The sequence below is a fragment of the Arachis hypogaea genome, chromosome 14 (assembly GCF_003086295.3).
Source record: "Arachis hypogaea cultivar Tifrunner chromosome 14, arahy.Tifrunner.gnm2.J5K5, whole genome shotgun sequence".
NCBI lineage: Eukaryota > Viridiplantae > Streptophyta > Magnoliopsida > Fabales > Fabaceae > Arachis > Arachis hypogaea.
The window spans coordinates 140,434,399-140,450,220 of record NC_092049.1 but is presented as its reverse complement, the minus strand read 5'-3'; the positions used below and the strand labels follow the sequence as shown (position 1 = coordinate 140,450,220).

Below are 15,822 nucleotides of genomic sequence, written 5' to 3'. Positions count from 1 at the left end.
TAGAACTCTTCCGGTCTGAATCAATTCCAATGGCAAATGAAAATTTGATGCCATTTTTATATGCTTTTCTGTAAAGCATAGGAAAAACATTATGAAATTGAAGGATGAAGGGAACTTAGCTGATCATAGAATGATATATGATAAAACCAAGGCACTTGTCATAGTCTCATTTCATCATTCAGTTAATTATAAGTTTGACAGCATCAGAATTCAGAAGTAATTAATTGAAAGAGAAAAAAACAAAATTTCCGTTGCCGGGAATCGAACCCGGGTCTCCTGGGTGAAAGCCAGATATCCTAACCGCTGGACGACAACGGAATTGATGTTAGATTTCTACTTATATACTTATTCACAGGATCAGCCTAAATTATGAGAGTTTAATCATTCTTTATTTCCATTCTGACGGGGATGAGAGTTTATCTTAACAATAACTTAAAGAGTAAATATTTTTTTGACTTTTGTTTTTTTGAAAATTGATAAGCTGTTCCTTAACACTTTTTAAATAATAAATTGATCCTTGTTTATTTTTTTTATTAGACACATCAATTTTTTTGTGGCCAATAAATGGATGTTAATATGTCTAACAAAAAAAATAGACAAAAGTCAATTTGTCTAACGAAAAAATTAATGTGTCTAATGAAAGAAAATAAAAATAGATAGAAATCAATTTATTATTTTTTAAACGTTAAAAAATGATTTATCAATTTTTAAAAAAGATAAAGACTAAAAAGAGTATTTACTCTATCTTAAATGGAGTGATGACAAAGAATTAACATTGGAGAGAAAAAAAAAAGCAAATTAGATTTGAAATGAATTTAAAATAAACTAAACGTATAGCTTTGTTTAAATGATTATTATTATTATTACTACTATTTACTTTATAAGTGAGGATAAGGATAGTGGTAGTTCAATTATAATTCAGATAAGGTAAGGATTTAATTTTATACACAGAGCACTTGAAAGTACTGTGTACTATAAACTCCTGTGTAAGCGTGTTATGTGTAGTACGAATTGTACAGATACTTGCAAAATATCAGTCTCCTCTCTAAAACTAAAACCATTGAAATTATTCAATTTAACGAGTTAAGAGTCAGGTATAAAGTGGTGAAAAAAAGGAATCCATTAAAACAAAATTGTTTCCACTTTCCACAGCATCGGAAAAAGGAATCTATATTGTTTTTCTTTCAATTCTAAGAGTTAAAAAAAATAAAAAAGAAAAATATTGTTTTTCTTGTATAAAAGAAAATTTATCTATAAAGTTGTATTGAATTTAATTATGGTTTAATTATTCTATTGGTCCTTATAGTTTTGCGAAATTTTTAATTATGTTTCTATATTTTTTTCTTTTTAATTGAGTTTTTGCACCAATTTTTTTTAATTAGGTCCCTACATTTTTTTTTCTTTTATTTAGGTCCTTATACCAATTCCTTTTTTTTTTAATTGAGTTCCTATAAAATTAGGCTAATTACTATTAAGAGGGACTTAATTAAAAAAAAATAGTACATAGATCCAATTAAAAAGAAAAAAAAGTATAAAGACCTAATTGAAAATTTCACGAAACTATAAGAACTAAAATAGTAATTAAACCTTTAATTATTGTATTCTATACAAAAGTCGGTAAAGCATGCTTTTTTTTTTATCAAAGATATGAGACTCGAGTCCGCAATCTCTTAATTGAGTATGAGAGACTATACCATTTGAACTATTACTCATTGACGGTAAAGCATGTTTTTCAATTAATAATAATAATAATAATAATAATAATAATAATAATACATGAAATTTTTTTTTTTTTGAAAAAACATGTAAATTAAATGTAGATATTATTATTATGTCAAATTTGGTAATTTACCTCCAATTGAGATTTTCGAAAATTAACGATAACATGGAAGAAAATATAGCTGGAGAGTGAGAGTGAGATGAGATGCAGAGAAAACTGATAAACTCTATCAACTCAAACCTGCAAAAGCATCAAACAAAGGGAAAAAAAATATTCATATAATAATCTTTTTTTTTTCCTCATTCATTTTCACCTTTTCGGCTGCGCACTCTGAGTCACATTCAATCCGAAAACAAAATTTCACAGAAAAACAAAAACAAAATAATCCAAACTCGAAAAACCCCAAAACAATGCTCTGCTCGTTCTTCTTCTCTGTTCAAAAACCCTAACATCTTTCACTTCCTCACTCTTTTTTCTGTTTAATCAATCACCAATGGACACGCGCCGAGCTCCACGCGCCGTCATTGACCCCAAGGTTCGAAAGGTCGGGTTCTTTGCTCCACCAGAACTCTCACAATCGGGTCTTCCCGACCCGATCTCCCTTCCTTCCTCTTCCCTCTCTCCCGTCATGATCCCTCCGCCGCGCCACTCGTCGGAAAATCTCCTTCACCATGCTCGGCCGCTGGCGCCGACTGTGCCAGGTGCATCTTCTGTTTCCATCGAGGGTTCCGTTGTTGCTGGCGGGAGCTACGGGAGCTCGTCGGAGCTCTTTCCAGCTCCGATGTCTCCGGCGTCGTCTTCGTACTCTTCCAGCAGGTTCGTTGGCGGTGGTGACGGAGATTACTGCTTGAATGGAGCTGCGGTGGCTTCGCCTGGTCGCGGCGGAGGGAAGGCGGCGACTTCGTTCCCTCGTGGCGGATTCGAGTCGCCGGCGGTGAAGGCTAGCAGCGTTCCGGCGAGCGGATTGACTACGGTTTCGGTGGTGAATGATTCCTCCCTAGGGATTCGCGGTTAGGTTTTGCTTCTCTTGTTTAGTTTTGGTTATTCCGTTGTTTGACTTTGAATTGAATTTAAGTGGAGAATTTATGTGATTTTGAATTTGAAGTCATTAAGTGCTGTTTGTTGAGTGAATTGAAGGGTAGAATTTATACGCTTTGAATATGAATCTAATTTGAATTGAAGTGGAGGGTTCATGTTTGAATATGAGTCTTATTTTAAGTGCTTTTTGTGTTGTGAATTTACAGGCTTTTTAAATTTGAGCTTCATTTAAATGTTTTTTGTACTACTAGTGAGAATTCAAGTGGAGAATTATGTGCTTTGAGTATGAAGATCATTTTATTGTTTGCCCTATGAAGGTTGGATTGTTGAACCGCAATTTAAGAGGATAGATTGAGTTTTGTGTCGGCACATGGGAAGCTATAACTATCCTATACGTGAAATTGGTGTTGACTTTAATTCGTCTTGATAGTACGTGTTTGGTTTTAAAAGTTGATTTTGAAAATTTTCATTTTCTTTTTTGTCGAACTTGCTTCTTGTTAATTATGGATGGCATCAAATGTTACTCTCTCTCTGGTTCCCTTTGTGGTATTTTTTCGTTTTCTAATTTTTCTTTCTTTCTTGCATATATGACTTTGTTTAGAAATCAAATCACTTTGTTAGTCCTTTTCTTATTCCTTCCTTAATCACCTCTAGGAAGAGAGAAAGCAGATAATGGAGGAGGATCGGCATTGGAAGCGAAAGACCAAGCTACCAATTCAAAGCAGAAGAAAGATAAGACCACAAAAGCTGAAAGACGTGCTCTTCAAGAAGCACAACGAGCTGCAAAGGCTGCTGCAAAAGGTATTAGCAATTATTATGCCCTACTTTGATTAGAACTATTGCATGTTTAGTTGTGATCATCACACCAATTCTAAAAAATCTTTTATTTTTTAAGTTTTTGTGAACAAAGAAATGACATTTGATTATTGATTTTATGTCTATCTTCGAGCTCTTCCATTGGAAATGCCATACAATTTTGTTATTTGGACCTAGTATAATCTTCAGATTAGACCCACCCGGCAAAAACTCAATTTCTCTATTAACACTACTTTCAACAAGTTTAAATTGGGAACTTGTGACTTGTTTTCATGAAATTTCTTTTTCCAATGAACAGTTGCCTGCTCATTATTATGTTATTCAGTTATTATATAATGTCTTATTGTCTTATTAGCTGAAGGAAATAAGGCATCTGGAACTGTAACTTCTGGGACTGCAAAACCAGCTAAGGCCATAAAGCCCCCACACAAAGTAGATAATTCTTCAGTTGCAGTGTCCGAGAAGAAGGGATGTGATCGTCCACCAGAAAAGGATAGAAAGAAAGATGTTCCTCAACCACGCATGCAATATGATGATGAAAGCAGAGTGGAGAAAGCTAAACGGCGTGCTGTGGTAAAACAAACAGAAGCTAGGAACAGAGTTGAGTTGTTCAGGCATTTGCCACAGTATGAACATGGGAGTCTTCTTCCAGATCTTGAGGCGAAGTTTTTCCAGCTTGATACTGTGCATCCTGCAGTTTATAAGGTGGCTATCTTATTTCCTTGTTGTGTCTTGTTACAATCATTCTTGTTATACAGCCAGGAGTCATCATTTCACAATATCTGTGATGTTCATGGCTTCATGCTCATGACTCAATTGTGAAATAATGCCACAGGATAAGTTGATGTTCCTTACCCTGGGATCCCTTCTTGTCCTGATGAAGGAGTTGACAAACCCATATAGGCCTATCGTAAAGTTCAAAATCAGTTCTTTGTTGCAACGTAGAAATAAAACAGTTTTAAATGTTCAGCAGATTAGACGTCATTGCCGATATCGTGCAGCAAAACTTTTCGTGTTTAAATCAATCACTTGAAATGGTTTAGTTTCATATAGCTTTAGATAATTAATTGCTAATTATTTAACACAGGTTCAGCACTTAATTCTCTTTAAACTTTTTCTAAGTTTTTTGCTTAATTTTTCATCATTGATTGTTGGGCGTTCAATTTGATAAAACACCTGACTTAAAGTCACTTGTATTATTATATTATATTGTTATACCTGCAGTGTATTTTCTTGCCTATACTATCTGCAACTAAGAAGTTCATTGTGAATGGTGTCAAAATTGTATAATACTGAGATACTATGAGCCATATTGTAAAAATTCTATGGTTATTCCCTTAACCATGGTAGTCTTTATGATTATCAGGCGGGTTTGCAGTATCTGTCTGGCAATATATCTGGCAGTAATGCTCGTTGCATTGCAATGCTTCAAGCATTTCAAGATGCCATCAGAGACTACCGAGTTCCACCGGAGAAGACTTTTGTGAGAGACTTAACAGCAAAAATAAGTAGCTATGTTTCATTCCTCATTGAGTGTCGGCCTCTTTGTATCAGTATGGGAAATGCAATAAAATTTCTTAAAACTCGAATTGCTAAACTACCTTTGACACTGTCTGAGTCAGAATCAAAAGCTTCTCTCCACTCAGATATTGAGCGTTTTATAAATGAGAAGATTATACTTGCTGACAAGGTGATAGTTAAGCACGCAGTCACAAAAATAAGAGATGGTGATGTTCTTCTTACTTATGGATTGTCATCGGCTGTTGAAATGATACTGTTACATGCACATAAGTTGGGAAAACAGTTTCGAGTTATAATAGTTGATTCTCGTCCACAGCTTAGAGGAAAAATTTTGCTTCGGAGGTTGGTGGAGAAAGGTCTTAGCTGTACATACACTCAAATAAATGCACTTTCCTACATAATGCATGAAGTCACTCGTGTGTTTTTGGGTGCTTCATCAGTTTTGTCTAATGGGACAGTTTATTCAGGAGTTGGGACTGCATGTGTTGCAATGATTGCTCATTCGTTTCGTGTCCCTGTTTTAGTATGTTGTGAGGCTTATAAATTTAGTGAAAGGGTACAACTTGATTCAATATGCTCAAATGAACTCGGTATGTAAACAGTCACAAACTATGAGGATCTATTATTTCCTTGTCTGAAAGAATGTTAATGTTTATTGGATTTTCTTTCAGGTGATCCAGAAGTCATTTCCAAGGTTCTGGGTAGAGAGGATGTCAACTACTTGGATGGTTGGGCCAATACTGAAAATCTGCAACTACTAAATTTGATGTAAGCACCTTCAGATAATACATAACAGACCACCGAAAATGTTCACTGACTTTGATTTTCTTTAAATTGATGCCAGTTATGATGCAACTCCTTCAGATTATATTTCAATGATAGTCACAGATTATGGCATGGTAAGTGGTTTTATCCAATGAAGGTTATAGATGTGGACCTTGTCCTAGGCAAACCTTGTGTGCATAGATTGTTTGTCCCTTTTATAAGGGACACTAGCATTTGCATATTCTTCACTATAGGTCATGATTGTTTACAATTGTTGGCAGGTCCCACCAACAAGTGTTCCTGTAATTGTAAGAGAATATAGGAGAGAACAGCTGTGGATATAAATAATGCAAATGCGGATCATCTCAAGTTTATGGGCGCTGAAATCCCCATGTAGCAGCCTGGCAGCAATAAAATTTGAGAAGATTGTTGTATTGCATCTTTCTGTGTATTAGTATTTTCTCATCTTTGAATAATGTAGTGAGCCACTTTCTTGTTCTGAAATTTTGTGCCCTTGTTGGCATTGGCCTGTCGCAGTGAAGAGTGCGAATTGTCGTCTCTCCAGACAGATTTTAATTTTGCCACGAATCCTCACATGAACAGTTCGTTTTTTTACCTTGTAACGGTTCTTCAAATTTTGGATAGTTGTTCAGTCACAATTTTGGGGGTTAGTTAATCCTTGTCCCTTATATTGTTGCTGTATTTATATTTACTGCTGCCCCATTAGGTTGATATAATTTGAACCCATGATTTTCTTCTTTTCTCAACTTTTGCATTATCCTGATGTATATAGCATGAATTCAAACAAAGTTTCATTACCATCTCCAGAAGTTGACAACTACAAGTGCGTCTTGTAAGCTTGTGCCACCGCAAGTATTTTATCCTAAATAGGGAATTTCATTGAAAATAAAGACGCCATAGAAAAAGAGAGGTCGGTTACATCTGAACTACAGTGGCCCACCTGTGCAAAGAGAGGTGATACTGCAAATCCTAACCACTGTGTCATAGTGATCAATGAACTTAACCAACTCAGCATCTTTTGCATTTGTTCTCCCAGCCAAAGGATCTGTATATCGTCGTTGTTAAGACTTATGACAGCTAAGTATTAAAATGCAGTCCAAGTGTTAAATGTTCGAAGTTAAGGCAAGTGGTAGCCACAATTGTTTAGCGTCCAACTTCATTTGATTATTTAAATAGAGAATTTGGTTGGATGTGCGTGGAGTGTGTGGCTATGCGGGCATGTTTCACATTCAAACTTTGTTCATTTACAAAAGGTATTAGCGGAAAAAGAAGAGGTGAAAGACAGAGGAAGATCTAAGAAGACCCATCCATGAGGTGATCAAATGAGATCTATATGTAAATAGTTTTTCTGTAGATATGATATATGATAGAGCACAATAATGTCGTTTGATTCATGTAGCTGATCCCATTTAGTGGGACAAAACTTTGTTGTTATTGTTATTGTAGTATTAGCGGAAAAAGAAGGTTAGGAAACTAATACTTTTTAATGTGAAAAAATTGGAGAATTGGATAATATTGACTTAAATGTAAGATAAATATAAAGAACAAATGTTGACTATTTAAGACAATCTAAACTTCAGGATTGTACATAATACAATTGCTGATATAAGTTGTATTAAGGATTTAGAAACATGGCTAAGTGGTCAAATGAATTTTGACTTTGGAGATATACCCTAAGGTAGCGTTTGGTGGAGATACAGAGACCGAAAGACTAAGACTGAGAGGCAGAGACTAAGAGACAGGGATTGAAATAAATCTCAGTATTCTATTTGGTGCAAAATGGGAGACAGGAATTGAAACAATATTGATACTCTAATTTAATTTGCACAAAGGGTAAAATTAGAATTAATTAATTGAAATGAAAGTATTTTAGATATAAAATGTTATTAAAGTTTCAGTCTCCATCTCTAAAAATTTCAGTCTCCTGTGTCCCTACTTTTTGGAGGTACTGAAATACTGAAATTTTAGAGACAGAGATAGAAATTTTAGTACCAGTCTCTGAATTAACAAATACGATACTGAGTCTCAGTCTCTCAGTCTCTGTCTCAGTACCTCAAAACAAACGCTACCTAAATCTATGTAGGATGATTAGTATTAAACACGTGTTTAATAGGTTTCGCTATTTGTATTAGAGAATTTTCCAGTTGTTAATTGTTAATTGTTTATATATAAATATAACTGGTAAAAGAATGAAGTCATTCCGATTCTCCATAACGAATCAAGAGAAACCACCAGAATTAAACAATCAATGGTACACGAAACAAATCCAATACTATTTTACTTTAATAAAGTTTGGCATATTTGCGGATTTTATGTAGATCAGATGAAATGAAATGCGAAAATAATAATAATAACAAATTAATAATCATGCTAATATATTATTATTATTAGTCTACCTGAATATGAAAAGCCAAGGATTATTAGTCTAAGGAATTAATCCTTTCATCGTTCTGAAAAGCCATGGAGGAGGAACATCTAAATTTTAGAAAATTTTTCATAGGTTGAATAATCCTTGAAACAAATTAAAACTTTTTGAGAGTAAACTTGGCAGTTACATTTCTACCTGTTCATGCTCAACTTACAAGGCACCGCCTTCAAACCATCACAATCGGTCATGTTCTCATTCATATATCCTTTGTACTTTCTTTTTTTCTTTTTGGATAAACTTTAATTTTCCAATAAAAATCCAATGAATATCGCTGACAAAGATTATTATAAATCACGACTCCAAACTTAAACTAATTTCTAGTCTTAGTCAAAGATACCTCAAAGTGGATTAAGAGAGTACCTAAATGTTTAGACATAATAGGTTGCATTACATCACAATCCATACCACAACCAAAATTGATCTTGTTTAACCTTTTTCATTTGTTGTCTTTCCTTGTGCCAAAGTCCTTATATTATTATTATAGTTAGTTAATAATTAACATTATTGTTATTACTATTACAAATGTTTATATTTCATTTATTCCTATGTTATAGTGTTTCACAACCAACAAACGACAGAAAAAGGTCATAGTTTTTTGTTCCTAAAGTATCCTAGACACTATTTAGATAGATAGAGTGACCAAAGAGTCCTTAAGTGAAAAATTAAACTCAACATAATGATTAAGAACAAATGCGACAAAAGCGATGCTTATCTTGAAACACCCTCAACTCAATTGGGCACTTTCCTAGTTAACAGCACTCATACACCGTGGCATTCTCAATTCAATATCAAATGGCATATTCTCCAAAATCCAAACACCTAATATCACTTTTACCGAAATACCCCTTGAGTCCCAACTTTACTAATCGTATTTCTGTATTTATAAGGAAAATGTTTTCAAACTAGTAAATAACATACAATTCAAACTACAATATCACATTTTAAAAAAAAAATTATATATATAAAAGAAAAGTAGCATCTTAAATATAAAACAAAAGCACCCTTGATTACTTTTATTTTATGGTCGTAATCAAAGTACTTAAATTATGATTCAAATTCTTAGTCAACATATAACTTTTGACTTTTTTAAATGAATAATTCTAAAATTTTAAACTCAAAATATCAAAGAGTGATGAATCAAATTTTTCTATTTCAAATTTCTTTCAATTTTGGTATATATTTTAAGAAAGGAAACTTAACTGAAATAGAATTTTATTTTAATATACCATTTTCATTCAACAAATGAATGAAAATCATCTTGGAGATGATCATTTAAACCATAGTTAATATAAAAATTAATTAGTGTACGAGAAGATTCAAGTTAATACAGCTGCAACGTTAGTCCTCTTTATTCCTTACATTCTACCAACCATGGGCAAAACGGTCAAACCAGTGAACACCCACGAGAGCCCACGTTCCAAACTCATAAAGCAACCTTCCGAATTCCCCAGATTACCCTCCCCTTAGTTCCACAACCATTAAGAGAAAAGGCTACTCCAGTAATTTCAACTCCTTGACCCCAAAATAAAACTATTAAAATAAAATCAAAGAACGTGAGCGATCCGCGCAAAAAGCAAAGACACCAAAGAAAGTGAAGGAAGAAGAAGAGAGAGAGTGTGTGTAAGAAAGAGAGAGAGAAAGAACCGTTTGAGCATTTTTGAGACGTTATCGGACTTCAAATCCACAATTCGCCGGAATTTGGGACCAACGGTTGGAGTCCGGGGACTTAGGGTTTTCTTCCTTCTATTCACAAAGTGCTTTTCTTTCTAATTTGTTAGGGTTTTCGCTACTTCGAATTAGAGAAATTCTTCGGAGATTCTTCTTCTTCGATGGAATTCGGTGTGTGAGGTTTCGGATTCTCGGTGGGAGAGTGAGGGTTTGGTGATGTTTACGCCGCAGAGGGCGTGGCCGGGCTGGTCCCTCACCCCCGGTAAGAGTGGGGCGCGTGGAACCGGGTCTGGTTCGGCTCCGAGTTCCGGTGAGGGTGGCGCTTCAAAGGGTAAAGGTTTGGCTTTTGGTGAGAATGGCGCGAGCTTGGATCGAGAGGCTTTGGCTGAGAGGATTTCCAGCCTCGAGAAGGAGGTAAATATATTTTTTTTAAACTTCTGCTTATGATTTTTTAGATTGTTTAATTGTTTTTCACTGTTCCGAGTTATTATTCGTTATCACTTTTTTGCTGATGTAGCCTAGTATGTGTGTTTTAGTAATTTAAAAATTTGTTTACTTTGAAGTTTTGGATAAGACTAGGAGAGAGGATGGATACTTGAGGGGGTTTTTTTGTTTTTTTTGGGGGGGGGGGGGGGGAGAGTGGTTTGAAATTCTTGGTTTTGATTTGAATGTTTGGTTCTTATTTCTTGTAGTGGGAACTCGAAGTACTATTTTATAAATTAAGAGAGTTATTCCAGTGTAAACCGGATTCAGGCTGTTTCGTGAAATTTCAACCTACTTTTTGGGTTCTGAAATTTTAACTTTGGTTTTGGGTTGGCAGCTTGTTATGTTGTCCAAAGAACTAGTCTTGTGGCAATTTAGCTCTCAAGTCTGTCTTTGTCTTGTGGGTATTAGTTCATAAAGCTTTCTAATGTCCCTTTTCCAGTGTTTTCTTCTTTACTTTCTTCCAATTTTGCCACTGCTTAAGGAAATTGGATTTTGGTCAAATGTCCACTTTTATCTATATGTAGTAGTGTACACTGCTTCTTGTTCATGGTAACTTTGGTTAATTTTCTTTTAGCTAATTTGTTTTCTTTTTTGGGGGCCAGCTTTACGAGTATCAATATAATATGGGGCTTCTCTTGATTGAGAAAAAAGAGTGGAACTCTAAGTATAATGAGCTGAATCAAGATTTGGCAGAAGTGAAGGATGCTCTTGAAAGAGAAAAATCTGCTCATTTAATTGCCATCTCTGAGGCAGAGAAGCGGGAAGAGCATCTGAGGAAGGCCTTGGGTGTTGAGAAAGAATGTGTGCTTGATGTAAGTTTTTTTTAATTATTATATAAATACTTGTATTACTGTTAATTTCTTCTTTTTCAAAATAAAGAAAAGCATGATTCATATATTAAAGCTTATTTGTGGAACCCATGATTATTCTTTTCTTATTTTATTAATTAACAATTAACAATTGCTGCTTGCTAATATGTAAAACTTTTTGCATAAACAGCTAGAGAAGGCTGTGCGAGAAATGCGTTCAGAGCATGCAAATATTAAATTTTCTGCAGAGTCAAAGTTAGCGGAAGCAAATGCATTGGTTGCTAGCATTGAAGAGAAATCTTTAGAAGTGGAAGCCAGGTTGCGCTCTGCTGATGCCAAACTTGCAGAAATAAGCAGAAAGAGTTCAGAGATTGACAGAAAATCACACGATCTTGAGTCTCAAGAAGCTTTGCTTCGAAGGGATCGCTTATCTCTGATTGCAGAGTATTCCTGTTAACTCTAAACTATTTGTTCTTAAAAGGTTTTACTGTTTTCTTATTGTGATATGTAGCTGTACTTCTTGTTTATAATGCATTATGATTTGATTTGCAACAGGCAAGAAGCACACGAGAGTACTTTATCAAAGCAGAGAGAGGACTTGCGAGAATGGGAAAAGAAATTGCAGGAGGGGGAAGAGAGGCTAGCCAAAGGTCAAAGAATTCTCAATGAAAGAGAACAGAGAGCTAATGAGAATGACAGGATATGCAGGCAGAAAGAGAAGGACCTTGAAGATGCACAGAAGAATATTGATGCTTCTAATTTAACCTTGAGAAATAAAGAAGATGATATGAACAAAAGGCTTGCAAATTTAACTGTAAAGGAGAAGGTAAATATTTGTGCCTCTGGTGATATTGTTTAACGTTACTTTTAATTCTGTCGTTGTGATTGAAATTTAAATCGGTCAATATCATTTTGGTGCAGGAGTGTGATTCTATTAAAGTAAATTTGGACATCAAGGAGAAGGAGTTATCCGCATGGGAGGAAGAACTCAGTGCAAGGGAAAATGTAAGCCTGTGTGCTTCCTATTTTCTTGTTATTTATCAAGTCTGGGACATTCAGGAGATGGGTATCCAATGGCTGTGTAAATTTCGTTTCCTAAAATAAGTTAGCATTCAACAAGCTATGACAACTAAAGTTTGCAGGCTGGTTGTGTTGTGATTATTTTTTTGGTCTGCTTTCGAATGGTCTTATGATTGGAACAGAAGTGTCTAATTGTTAACTACTCATAATATCATTGTGTTGTTGGGAGCATCATTGCTTAGATGGCACACATGCATTTGTTATTACTGCTTTACATTTCGTTCTTTTGCTAACCGCAGTCTGATCTATTTTGCAGGTTGAGATTCAGAAGCGTCTTGATGAACACAATGCCATTCTTGAGGTAAAGAAGCAGGAGTTTGAATTGGAATTAGAGGAGAAAAGAAAATCCTTTGAAGATGGATTGAAGAATAGATTGGTCGAATTGGAGAATAAAGAAGCTGAAATCAGCCATATGGAGGAGAAAGTTGCAAAACGTGAGCAGGCACTGGAAAAGAGAGCAGAAAAACTCAAGGAGAAAGAGAAAGAGTATGAACAGAAGTTAAAAGCTTTGAAGGAAAGGGAGAAATCTATTAAGGCTGAGGAAAACAACATGCAGAAGGAGAGACGGAAAATAGAAAATGAGAAAGAGGAATTGCTCAGTCTTAAGGCTGAAGTTGAAAAAATAAGGGCTAACAATGAAGAAGAGTTATCGAGGATAAATGAAGAGATAAATCGTCTTAAAGTCACTGATGAGGAGAGATCTGAATATTTGCGCTTGCAGTCACAATTGAAGCATGAAGCTGATCAGTACAGGCTGCAGAAAGAACTGCTTCTGAAGGAAGCTGATGACCTGAGGCAACAAAAAGAGACTTTTGAAAGAGAATGGGATGAGCTGGATGTAAAAAGAGCTGATACTGAGAAAGAGCTAAAAGATGTGATTAAGCAGAAGGAAGAAATGTTAAAACTCCAACAACATGAAGAAGAGAAGTTAAAGAATGAGAAGCAGGCTGCACAGGATTATGTACAAAGGGAGTTGGAAACTATTAAGTTGGCCAAAGAGTCTTTTGCTGCTGAAATGGAGTTGGAGAAGTCAAGTCTGGCTGAGAAAGCTCAAAGTGAGAGAAGCCAAATGCTTCTGGATTTTGAGCTGCGAAAAAAAGAACTTGAAGCTGATATGCAGAATCAGTTTGAGCAGAAGGAAAAAGAATTCCTAGAGAGGAGGCAGTTATTTGAGGAAAAAAGAGAGAGTGAATTGAACAATATTAATTTCCTGAGAGAAGTGTCTAATAGAGAAATGGAGGAAATGAAACTTCAAAGAACTAAACTAGAGAAGGAGAAACGAGAAGCTGATGAGAGTAAAAATCATCTTGAAAGGCAAAGGATGGAGATGCAGGAGGATATAGATGTTCTTGTTGACCTTAATAGGAAGCTCAAAAGTCAGAGGGAACAATTTATTCTGGAGAGACGGCGTTTTATTGACTATGTTGAGAAATTTAGGAGTTGCCAAAACTGTGGGGAAATGATCTCTGAATTTGTGCTGTCTAATTTACAATCTTCGGATGACATTGAGAATATAGAGGTTCCTTCTCTCCCAAAATTGGCCGGGAATATTCAGGGTGGTTCTAATGTGAACTTGGCTGCTGCTTCAAGGCAAAATACTGATGCATCACCTGCTGCGGATCCAAAGTCGCCAGTTTCTGCACGCACAATTTCTTTTCTACGCAAATGCACTAACATTTTCAAGAAGTCCCCAATTAGAAAGAGAGAGTCTGAAGATGTTGAGAGCTTAAGAGATGTGGTTGATTTGACTGTGGAGGAAAATGATGAAGATTCACAACAGAGAATTCCCGGCACTGAAAATGAAGCTGAGTTGTCATTTGCTATTGTAAATGATTCTTTTGATGCTGGAAGGGTACAATCTGGCAATGAAGTTGCTGAGGCTGAGGTCAACCATGAACCATCAATTGATAATCAGAGTAATATCAACAGTAAGGCACCCGAAGATTCCCAGCCCCCTGAAGAAAACTTTGAGCAGCAGAAACCTCGCAAAGGTGGGAGGAAAGTAAAGCGTACACAAACGGTGAAAGCTGTTCTCAAAGAGGCTAAGGCTATACTTGGTGACTCAAAAGCTGCTGAGGCTGTACCTGGGGAATCTGTGGATGATCATGAGTCGGAGTTACCAAATGGAAATGCTGAGGATTCTGCCAACACGAATTCTGAACACCTGAAACCATCCACTAGAAGGACGCAAGTGAACACACGGAAGCGAAATCGAGCTCAGACATCTCAAACTGTTGGTGGGCATGATGGTGCTGCCAGTGAAGGACAGTCTGACAGCATAGTAGCAGCGCAAAACAAAAGGAGGCGACAGAAGACTGCTGCTCCGCCTGTACAAGCTGCTGCTGGAACTAGATATAATCTGAGGCGATCAAAGGCGTAAGTACCTTTTTAGCTCATTTAGATCCATAATCTTTTATTCTATTATTACAGGTGATTGTTGCTTAATGGTTATTGGATTTTCTGTCCTCTGACTTGGATGTGTGCGCTGAATTTTTATAGTGGAGCAACAACCTCATCCGTTAGAGCAATGTCTGGGGCTGGCACAGAAAGTGAGAGAGAGGTTGATCGTGTAAAAGATGCAGATGAAGGAATTGTAAACTCAAAACCTTCTTCACATTCAGTAGATGTTACTAATGAGAACGGTGGAAGCATACATGTTGAACAGGTAAGCTTTTAGTATAGCAATTTGAACATGCACATTCATGGTGTTATTTTTCATCAAACTTTGATATGTTCGGTTCCGGAGGTTGAAAGTGCAAGTTGTTATGTCTTCAGTCTGAGAGAATTGTGGAGAAAGAGGATGTTTATAATGAGACAACAAGGGAATTTACGAACAATATGGCCTTGAGCGAAGAGGTGAATGGAACAACGGATAATGTGGAGGAACATGATGCCGAGAATAGGAGCGAATCCCACAGCCAAGATGCCATTGGCGAGGAGGACGAGGATGAGGATGTGGATGTGGATGATGAAGACTACCAGCCGCAACCGGGTGAAGCTTCAATAGGTAAGAAGATTGGTATGTCGATTTTGAAGTTTCTGACTACATAATTATACACCATCTTCATGAGAATGGAGGTTTGGTGTGTTGTCTTTTGACCCTCATCGACTTTAGGAAATGATGTCGGAAGTCACCTTGTATTAACAAATTGTTGGATGTAGATCCCAGTTATAACCACCGGGACACATAGGAGGAGCGGTAATTGAGTGTCATGTTTAGCTTCTTTTTTAATTAATGTTGTGATGAATATTCGGACCCTCTGGTATTTGTTGATAATTGTAGGCATTCGGATAGTGTAGCTTCAAGTATTAGTAGAGATTGGAATCATAGCTACCTCCCAATGGAAATTGATTGTATTCAAATGTTTTGTATTTCTGTCGTTTAATTTCCTGCTGTTTGATTTGTTTGAATCTCATGACGATGTCTTGGTATTAATATTGTTCTGTTAGTCTCATGTCATATGCCGTTA

At 35.9% G+C, this 15,822-nt stretch overlaps 2 protein-coding genes and 1 non-coding gene across 3 annotated transcripts; 2 read left to right on the top strand and 1 right to left on the bottom strand.

Annotated features, from left to right (window-relative positions):
* Positions 1–246: 246 nt before the first annotated feature.
* Positions 247–318, bottom strand: TRNAE-UUC (transfer RNA glutamic acid (anticodon UUC)). The gene has a single exon. It is a non-coding gene; the product is annotated as a tRNA-Glu (tRNA).
* Positions 319–1,803: 1,485 nt separating this feature from the next.
* Positions 1,804–6,549, top strand: LOC112744729 (uncharacterized). Its single transcript, XM_025794429.3, has 7 exons — positions 1,804–2,730; positions 3,413–3,559; positions 3,930–4,279; positions 4,941–5,685; positions 5,767–5,863; positions 5,940–5,994; positions 6,142–6,549. The coding sequence occupies exons 1-7, from the start codon at positions 2,214–2,216 to the stop codon at positions 6,202–6,204; spliced, it is 1,974 nt and encodes a 657-aa protein (XP_025650214.1). The 5' UTR covers positions 1,804–2,213; the 3' UTR covers positions 6,205–6,549.
* A 3,279-nt stretch (positions 6,550–9,828) lies between these two features.
* LOC112744726 (nuclear matrix constituent protein 1) lies at positions 9,829–15,715 on the top strand. Its single transcript, XM_025794424.3, has 8 exons — positions 9,829–10,391; positions 11,066–11,275; positions 11,463–11,716; positions 11,828–12,098; positions 12,194–12,277; positions 12,609–14,728; positions 14,852–15,017; positions 15,128–15,715. Exons 1-8 carry the CDS (start codon positions 10,194–10,196, stop codon positions 15,401–15,403), a joined length of 3,579 nt encoding a protein of 1,192 aa, XP_025650209.1. The 5' UTR covers positions 9,829–10,193; the 3' UTR covers positions 15,404–15,715.
* The last annotated feature ends 107 nt before the right edge of the window (positions 15,716–15,822 follow it).